This window comes from Wasmannia auropunctata, unplaced genomic scaffold, assembly GCF_000956235.1.
Source record: "Wasmannia auropunctata unplaced genomic scaffold, wasmannia.A_1.0 LD335880.1, whole genome shotgun sequence".
NCBI classification, from domain to species: Eukaryota; Metazoa; Arthropoda; class Insecta; order Hymenoptera; family Formicidae; genus Wasmannia; species Wasmannia auropunctata.
The window spans coordinates 108,486-119,075 of record NW_012027010.1 but is presented as its reverse complement, the minus strand read 5'-3'; the positions used below and the strand labels follow the sequence as shown (position 1 = coordinate 119,075).

General features: G+C 33.4%; 1 protein-coding gene across 3 annotated transcripts; it reads left to right on the top strand.

The window, feature by feature from the left end:
* Positions 1 to 692: 692 nt before the first annotated feature.
* LOC105455725 (myotubularin-related protein 2) lies at positions 693 to 5,502 on the top strand. 3 transcript variants are annotated; one of them, XM_011699262.1, is made up of 10 exons: positions 693 to 789; positions 1,392 to 1,620; positions 1,715 to 1,822; positions 2,129 to 2,581; positions 2,697 to 3,144; positions 3,223 to 3,398; positions 3,786 to 3,893; positions 3,980 to 4,164; positions 4,254 to 4,458; positions 4,556 to 5,502. In XM_011699262.1, exons 2-10 carry the CDS (start codon positions 1,495 to 1,497, stop codon positions 4,706 to 4,708), a joined length of 1,962 nt encoding a protein of 653 aa, XP_011697564.1. In that variant the 5' UTR covers positions 693 to 789; positions 1,392 to 1,494; the 3' UTR covers positions 4,709 to 5,502. The 3 variants fall into 3 exon arrangements, with proteins under 3 accessions (XP_011697564.1, XP_011697566.1, XP_011697565.1); XM_011699263.1 differs by lacking the exon at positions 693 to 789 and adding an exon at positions 840 to 1,088; XM_011699264.1 differs by lacking the exon at positions 1,715 to 1,822.
* Positions 5,503 to 10,590: the final 5,088 nt, after the last annotated feature.

Genomic DNA, 10,590 nt, shown 5'->3' with positions numbered 1-10,590 from the left:
TGATGACTGTGTATATATATATATGTATATATATATATATATATATATATTGTATATATAGTATATATATGTATACTTGATCCTCTTATGCAAACTGTGCCTTTTTAATTGAGAAATGATTCTTGACAAGCATATATATAACGTCGTAACGTAATTATAAATATTACGTTAATTATTAAAGATAAATAAACTTATAATAAGGTTAATAATTTCTAAAAGGATCAGTTGTGCTGCTGTTTCGTCTGTATATATATATAGATTATTATGAATCTTACCAATTAAGTATATATATATATATATATATATATATATATCAATGGATTCGAATGTAATACAATTTTTTAAAATAATATTGTTTAAAATAAATGGAGCAAAATGAATAAAACGTACTGACTGTTTTTTTATGTTATAATTGCAGCGTACTTAAATTTTTCAAAAATTTGATACATATTTCTGAAATATGTATTTATTTATATATTATTTATTAATTAATTAATTATAAAATACAATAATTATATTATATTATATTATATTATATACATAAACATGGTATAACATTGGAAATATTTTGAGAAATATTAAATTTTTAGAAAGTTTAAATATAAGCACTCTTGAAAAGACGATCCTGAATCTGACAGGAACAGGTGCACGATGCACGTGCAGTCGCGGGTAGGAGCGGTAGCGTCACCTGTCGACGATCGCGTGCAAAATGGCCGCGTCTGTCAAAAGTATGTTTCACTGACAGAAGAAAACGCTGCTGGATACTTGCGTAAATACAAAGTGAAGCAGGTTTGTATCCGGCGCATCGCATAGGCTTTAGTATAACTGAAATTTTTGCACGTCTCGATGGACAATAAAGCGAATCCGTACACCTCTGGGCGTGGCACGGCATGATTCGCTCCCAATTCCGGTCGTATCCTACTCGTAAATTCTTTTTTCGTCGTGAGTTTTCTGTGAAAGTACGTGCCGTTTGTATCGAGCTCGAACGATCTCGCCGTTAGCTCGTCAATCAAGATTATTTTATCGTTACGTTATCACGAGCGCCGCGAACTTTGTGAGGTTATGTCACAGGGACAGCAGTCAAGTTTGTAAGAGCATAGAAAAATATTCAAATATGGCATTGTTTATATATATATATACACATTTTTTTATGCTCTGGCATGTTTTATATATCCAAAGTATATTTGTTTCAACAATATTTATTATTAGATACATTCAGAGAAAAAAAATGGGCAAACATTCCGATTCTGATTTAATATTCGGAGAGCAGATTGTTATTTTGATCCCGTTAACTCTACATTTTTGAGAATAATATTAGTTGAAAAATTGTTAACTCTTCTCTTACTTTTAAATTAATTATCACATATCTTACATTATAATTGGCTTTACAGGTGCAGAAGGTTTATACACAATCTCGTAGGTAGCAGTAAATAAAGTTGAAAACAAGAATGTCATTGCAACGAAAGTAGAAAAATTTGCGACTTTAATACAAGTATGGAAAAGAGGGGCAGTGCAGAACTCTTGGGTACGGAACAAAGCAATTCAAAGAATGCCAGTTCAGACTCTCTCAACACAGACAGCAAGAGCAGTTCGCTTAATTCGAAAATGGGCCAGGAATCGGTATGACGCAGAGTTTATTTGATTAAGATTACAATTGATGACATCTATACATTACTATTTATTAAATCTTGAGTGAAACTAAAAATTTCTTTAGGAGAGTTGGGAAAAAGCTTCACATTCAAAAAGTTTTTCTTCAAGCTCCACTTCAACAGATAATAATATAGTCTCTGCTCTAGAGGCTAAAAAAGATAATCAAGTAAAAGTGAGTTTGTAGCGAATGCTTAAGCACACACAGCACGGTTCTTATTTTTGTTTATGGCAATTATGACATTTTTTGTTCGAACAAACATTCAGCAACAATTGATAAATAATATAATATACTTTGAATGTACGATGTTTCGTTGTGTAAAACATTTTCCTATTATTTCACTTTTACTTTGCAACACACATTTACTGCTGTTGCCATTTTATTCTGTTGAAGTTGTATAAAAGCTTTTCTTTTATTATAAAATTTATCATTGCACAATATTTATTTTTAGCTGACTACTTACGCCGCTATTTTGTTTAGAATTTGTCTGCAGGGGACACGGGACCACCGCTCTTGAATGGAGAACGGGTGCAAGGCATTGCGCACGAAGTTACCTATTTGTGTCCTTATTCGGGGCCTGCCAGAGGAGTCCTTAGTGTTACGAACTACAAGCTTCATTTTCGTAGTGTAGATCGAGAAACGCCTTATGTTGTCGAAGTGCCGTTGGGGGTCGTTAGTCGAATTGAAAAGGTCGGCGGTGCGTCGAGTAGAGGAGAGAATTCTTACGGGATCGAGGTGTTTTGTAAAGATATGAGGAATCTCAGATTTGCTCATAAGCAGGAGAACCATTCCAGACGAGACGTATTCGAGAAGCTACAACAGTATTCTTTTCCACTATCTCACAAGTTACCTCTCTTTGCCTTTGAATACTCTGCAACCTTTTCTGAAAATGGTTGGAACGTTTATGAGCCTATTGCAGAATTAAAGAGGATGGTATGTATTAAGAAACATGATATTTTATTTAAAACTCGAATATATTTATTTTGACGCGATACTTTAATCATAATGACAATTTGTTAATCTAACATCGTTTCTCCTTGTATTTCAGGGTGTAAATAATGACATGTGGAAAATATCCAAAATCAATGACACGTATTCGCTGTGCGACAGCTATCCGGCTGTCTGGGCGGTACCCGCCGCAGCGACCGACGAGGATCTTCAAGCCTCCGCGGCTTTTAGGAGTAGAGGTAGACTTCCGGTCCTCTCGTGGATACATCCGGAAAGTCAAGCGACAATAACTCGTTGCGCCCAGCCGTTAGTTGGTGTCGGCGGCAAACGAAGTCGCGAGGACGAGAGATACGTCCAGCTGATAATGGACGCTAACGCACAAAGTCACAAACTTTTCATTATGGACGCGCGACCGATGCCAAACGCGATAGCGAACAAAGCGAAGGGCGGTGGATACGAAAGCGAAGACGCTTATCAGAATGCGGAATTGGTCTTTCTCGATATTCACAATATACATGTTATGAGAGAAAGTCTCAGGAAGTTAAAAGGTATCAGATTCGTCGCAATTACATTAATACAAAAGTTTTTTCTCTCGGTCTACATTTTCTTTTTTTTTTTTGCTTTAGAATTATGTTTTCCTACAATTGACGAGGCTCGATGGCTATCGGGCATAGAATCAACAATGTGGCTTAAGCATATCAAATGTGTTCTTGCTGGAGCTGTAAGAATTGTCGACAAAGTCGAAAATCATAAAACTTCAGTCTTAGTTCATTGTTCCGACGGATGGGATCGAACAGCACAGGTAAATGTCATTTAATTCTAATCGATTAATTTTATTATTAAGAAAATTGTTTGTCCTAATTGATGAAAAAAATGCGTTTTTGAGAACACGAGTAAAAAATAGAGCAAAAATATGACATTTTTCGTTGACTATTTTTATTGAAAATTTTTTTTACTTTATAACCTTTTAAATATAAAAATATATAAATAAATTGTTAACATCAAAATATTAAAATTTATTCTTAAAAGTACTTTTTTTTTATTGAACAGTTAAGCTGGAAAAAACTCAATAAATTGCAACGATGTAAATTTTATTTTGTATCAATCGATTCTAACTGTCGTCTAATATATATAAATCGAAAGATGAAACGTTACAATATTTATTACATGTCCATATTGTCTTTTTTAGCTTACAGCTCTCGCAATGTTAATGTTAGATCCATATTATAGAACAGTCAAGGGATTTGAGGTTCTAATAGAAAAAGAGTGGCTTAGCTTTGGACATAAATTTCAACAGGTACGTAGAACTTTATTTAAAAATTGCTTCTACAATATTTTATACTATTGTTATATTTGCTGTAATTAATAATGATTTTGTTTTAGAGGATAGGCCACGGTGATGAACATCACAGCGATGCAGATAGATCGCCAGTATTTTTACAATTTATCGATTGCGTTTGGCAAATAATGCAACAATTCCTCAACGCTTTCGAATTCAACGAACATTTTTTAATTACTATTCTTGATCATCTTTATTCTTGCAGATTTGGCACGTTCTTGTTTAGCAGGTACATATTTATTTTATAAGACGATTTACTTTACATTCTTATGTAATTATATTAATGATATTAACAGCGAGTCATGATGATATTTACAGCGAACGCGAAAGAGTGCAAGAGCAAGTGAAGCAAAGAACAGTCTCTCTCTGGTCGTACACCAATAGTCAATTACCTCTTTATCTGAATCCACTTTATCGATCCGGCACGAACTATCAACTTGTTCTAATGCCAGTTGCTAGTATGCGATATATCAAACCGTGGAAAAGTTTGTATTGTAGATGGAACCCCAGTATGCGGCAACAGGTACATTAAATTATTTCTAACAGGCTTATCATATTAAATTAAGTTTGCGAATTATATGAATGTCCTTATTGAAACGTCTGTTTTTGTCTATTTCAAGGATCCCGTCTATCAGAGAACAAGGGAGCTTCTAGTCTTGAAAGAGCAGCTTGAGAAGCAGCTGGAGGAAGGTAGACGCGAACAGGCCTCACGTGCGAATCGAGCCATTACCTCGCCGGCGCCACCCAGAATACATTCCCCGGTTCACATATAGCGCCACGGGGAACTTTGACCGTCTGATAATTTGTAGTTTTGTAAATGAGCTGTAAACTCTTGATCTACTCTTTCGAGCCAGTACAAGATATTTTGACTGAATTCCGCTTATGGATGTTATGTATAATATGCCCACTTGATAAAAACGAATTTAGATTCGTGCGTACTTTTTTTTTTGCATTTCAATGAATTTACCGCAACCGCATACGGAGAACGAATCCTTTCACATAATTTATACAAATTGTACCCAATTTAATCCCAAGGCTCCATCAAAGTCGAATATGATTTCGCACAAATGTGTAGCTGGATATAAGTCTAAAAAATTGATTTTATTTTATTCGTTTTTTATTACAATTACAATATTACATACTTCCATCGCACGTATGCGAATAATCTGATGTCCTTTATATTTTTTTTTTTTGCTGAAAGATTGAGTAAATGTTCGCATTAGTAAGATATAGAGTGATTCTGCCATTAAAGACAATGCGTATCCATAGAAATAACTAATTCCTAAGTATCCCATGATTAAGACGCTCTGAAAAACGAAAATTGTGACAATAAGTGTATTTATTTTAAACATATCGATGTCAGGATTTTAATTGTTCGTGTACTTACTATGAGCAGAAACTCGAAGTGAATGGGTGATTCACTGTACAGACGTATTAAATATACATGATAATAAGATTTACGAGGTAAACGCAGTACGTGAGTCTGCTGAAAGGAATCCAGACTTTCCTGTTACCAGCTTTTTAATGATGCCTGCAATAAAATCAAGTGTTTGATGACCAGATTAAACAATTTTTTTTCTAAATTATAATATTCTGTTACGCTCTGCCACTGTCTATTACAAAAATGCTTATTATTAAAGCGTGAATTAAAAAAATTGGATTAAATGGAATGTAAGTCGTGAATAATGTATATTACAACAATTTATTTATGCTGATATATGATATGAGATTTATTTATATATTATTAAATCAACTAACCTCCGTGCTTATAATAGAGCACACTATTACAATCCATGCTATGCCTATGGCCCAAACTGTTCTACTTAATGCAACATAGATAGCAGTAGACAGAACGGATATCTGTCGTTTGTAAAGGCTGAATAATACAAGAATGTTGCAAGCAGCACCAATGCTCCAATATAAAATTACAGTACTCTGAAATTTACGTATTATGTGCAAAATTATGTTTAAACTATTGTAGCACATTGCGAATAATTTGTGGATCTGGGTTAAATAATTTTTTTTTATACAGTTTCTTACATTACTTATGTTTTTTTTCATTGCAGACATGTTAAATTTTAAAGAGAAATCTCAGTGTCTTTATTTATAAATGATTAATCTGTGTACACACAAATAATAAATGCTATTTTGATACTATTATTAGATAATAACAAGCAAATAAAAATCTAATTACAGAAATATAAGAAAACTAGCAATTTTCAGCAAAGCTCTTTTTTCGATTAAAGAAATTATTTTGACATTATTAGTTTATCATATAGGTATAGACATTTCAAATCCGCGTCCTGAATTATTAGAAATAATAATTGTCATCTGAATAATTTTATTAATCAGTAACATACATATTTCATAATTGTACTAACAATTGTTTATGTTTTTATACGTCGAATTCTCTTGTTCGAAAATATAAATAATAGAAAATAATAATTAACTTTACCCTACTTTTCATGGTAATTTTTTATTCAGTCTTTTTACAATGTAATCTGAAATCATTCCAATAATATATGGATCAATTCGGATCCATGATGGATAGTATAAGACATCTCTAAGTCTGTAAATTGCTCGTCCAAGCTGCAATAATAAAAAGAACGTTCTTTTATCTGATTAATCTCATTAGTAAGATGACTATTAAGATTTTTGCAACGTTCGGGACAAATTCGTAAATGTATGAGACATAACCGCTTAAAATAATCAATTCTATCAGAAGCATACCTAGTATAACGACCGTGTAAAAATATCTGAAATTCGCAGCTTATATATTTATTTCTTATATTTATTTATGCGTGCGGTAAAATATATACATGTAATTAACATCTCGACATTAACGATTGTTTAGTCTTACATAGACGACAGAAGCAAGAGCGCCAGATCGATTACAAAATATTGCATATTGCTGGATAGATATACCAACTCCAAAGCATGCACTGCAAGAAAATGGGAATTCCGATACTTAATTCAGAATAAGGAATCTCTCGCGCGCTATCGAAGCGCACAATATCGGATTGAACATCATAATTTGCGTTCACGTATCACATCATTGAAATCGAACAGATTATTTATGTACAACCCAGATAGCACGCAGAGCCCAAAAGAATTCATTAGTATATTCAATTTGATGTCATCAATTCTGAGTTCATTTTCAGGTGCAAAAAGAATCTCTTTTAGAAAAAGGATTCTTTTTGCATCTGAAAATGAACTCAGAATTAGTGACATATAACTGAGTTCTTTTTTCATTCTCAGTGCTATCTGGTAAGATATATTCCTCCACCAATATTTCGCGCAAGTTTTGTCCGATCTCTCATCGGTGTAGAACTGCGAGGTCTCCTCCAAGCTGAGTTCAATTGAGCTATTTCTATATCATCATTATATGTAAGCCGGTGTCAATCTTAAAATGAATTTTTAGCTTTAATTATAAAAACGTGAAGAGAGCATTCATTTATTTATTTGGCTCGCCGTTGAATCGAATTTTTCTTTAAATCGCATTCTCTTATTTTGCTCATTATTACTATACTATTAATACTGTCACGCTTACAGCGTCGTCTTTGTTTGTCGTCGCTGCGCGAAGATAACGAAGAAACATACCGGATAAATCTTCTCATTACGCCGAGAAAGAACAGTTTTAAAGATTCTCTGCAAATCTCTTAATTGGTTTATTCCGTTCCTTATCATTCACCTTTAAATATATGTAGGACAATAAGAGCCCGCTTAAAAAGAAGTAAGTGTCGACCGATACGACTGCGTTGCTTATCACTTGAATGGGGATACCCTCGGCGAATCTCAGACTCCACGTTTTATTGTCTACGTATGCGAAACGACGTTCGTCATGCATAGAAAATGACACAGACGTAAAGTTACTCAGTTCTAACAATTTTCGTGCATTGGTTTATCGCAAAATGGAGCTAAAAAAAGTACGCTGTGGGCTATGATTATCCAAACCATAGTCAAAAATCGTAAGTCGTGAACGACAGGAATCGCTTTGCAGTTCAATTCCATGTTAAATATTATCTTCGTATTTGTGTAAACGGATAATCACATTAGTATGTTCCCAATTCTACCGCTGTGCGATCTCGAAGGGATTTCTGTTCATTGTAATAAGGCACTGGCTGCGACTGCCCAGCCAAAAATTATTTCCATAAAGGAAACCTGCGGTGGGACCGCCATTAGAATCCAATACTTGAAGACAAAAATACATAACATTGTCATAATTCACATATAAAAATATTGAATATAATATATCCATTCTTATTCATTGATATTAGATAATCGACGAAATTTTCATTAATTGCGGTGAATGCAGGATTACTAATTCACGAAAGACAACTATATATACATATATATCGCATTATTCGAATTTCTCGGTGTTTTTTAATTTCATTAATTTAACATCGACGCGATTTGCTTTACTAGTTTCAATGATTGTTACGAAACACATTATATGACATAATTATTCTATGTTACCTATTATTATGCATTTTATGGAAAGAATCTTAGAAGAATACGATAAAGAATAATAATGAGATAATGTATTAATAAGTGTACGCGAAATATTTTCGCTAACTCTAAACTCTCTTAAGTAACAACTTACAAAGAATGCTTTGCGACTTATTCGTACCAACTTTCATTCAGATCGCTTCTGTCATCCATGAATAAACGAATAGTGTGAAAAAATAACCGAAACTTAAGGCACATGCAGGAATATCTATTGAATACATTGAGTATCCAATGAGAGTGTGTACTCTTAATTATAACGTTCTCCAAACGCTGGAAGGCGTATAGCACCGCGGTACGCCTCGCAACGCGTGCCTGAATCTGCAGGATCCTCGAAATGAAATGAGAGAAAATCGTGCAGTGTTGCACGCGTAACAGACGCTTCTCCCTTGCACATGCGGCTGAGAAACTAGTTACTTGTGTAACACGAAGAAAGTTGATTCGGCTAAGTGTTCTAACCGAAAGTTACGCGTGCGACACAATCGCAGTTGGTAATACACTTATGGAGAATATGTTGCATAATGTGAATAAATGAATTATGATTGGAATGCAACTCATATGTCCCCGGACAAATTGTTCTCCAATCGAGAGAAAAAGACCACGTTTGAGGTTTGAATAATCGACGTGATAAGTGCCACTTTTCACGCTCGTTATTTTAACGATCTACCGCATTGCATATTTTATGGAACGCGAGTGTATTTTAAAGATATTTAAGAATGTTTTTGTAATAACGCAGAAAATAAAACAGATACAGCTCTTTGCATTCTATCTGAATGATAATTAAGTAATCCAAGTAACAAAATGATGTCAAATAATCGTTTCAATAACATCTTATTGACGTTGGAGAATAGACTAAGATGACTTTTGACGTTATTAAAACGTGACCTTGCATCACTTAGAAAATCATTTTACTGAAAATCAACTTTTTAAATCGTTATCATATGCGTTAAAGTACTAGAATTAAGAGGAAAAAAGAATCAAGTCGATATCTTAATTCGTTTTTTCGTAATTACTTCCGTCAGCTCGAAAAACATGTCACATTCAATTGCCACTTGGAGGTATTAATAAAATACATACAAAATACATAAAATAAAATACATTTTTATATAAATAAAAAATATTTTTTTGATGTTTAATTAATATATAAGTTTATGTAAAAACCCGCGTTTTAATGTATATATTAGATTTCCTTAAAAAAATTCATGAAACAAGGGCTAATTTTACGGCAAAGGTGAAATCCCCCCTTAAGTTGGAAAAAATCTCAATAAATTGCAACGATGTAAATTTTATTTTGTATATCAATCGATTCTAACTATCGTTGAATATATATAAACTGAATGACAAAATGTTACAATATTTATTACATGTCCACATTAGTCTTTTTTAGTTTACAGCTCTCGCAATGTTAATGTTAGATCCATACTACAGAACAGTCAAGGGATTTAAGGTTCTAATAATAGAAAAAGAGTGGCTTAGCTTTGGACATAAATTTCAACAGATGCATAGAACTTGGTTTAAAAATTGTTTCTACAATATTTCATATTATTGTTATATTTGCTATAATTAATAATAATTTTGTTTTAGAGGATAGGTGATGAACATCACAGCGATGCAGATAAATCGCGCCAGTATTTTTTCAATTTATCGATTGCGTTTGGCAAATAATGCAACAATTCCTCAAAGCTTTCGAATTCAACAAACATTTTTTAATTATTATTCTCGATTATCTTTATTCTTGCAGATTTGGCATGTTCTTGTTCAGCAGATACGTATTTATTTTTACCTTCACGTGAGAATCGAGCCATTCCAGCTCGCCGGCGTCACCCAGAATACTCTCCTCGATTCATATATAGCGCCACGGGCAACTTTGACCGTCTGATAATTTGTAATTTTGTAAATTAGCTGTGAACTCTTAATCTATTCTTTCGAGCCAGTACAAGATTTTAGACTGAATTCCGCTTGTGGATGTTGTATATAATATGCAGTCCATTTGATAAAAACTATCAATCTAGATTCGTGCGCGCGTACTTCTTTTGCATTTCAATGAATTTACTGCGACCGCATACGGAACGTAACCTTTCACATAATTTATACAAACTACCCAGTTTAATCCCAAGCATCATCAAAGTCGAATATGATTTCGCAAATG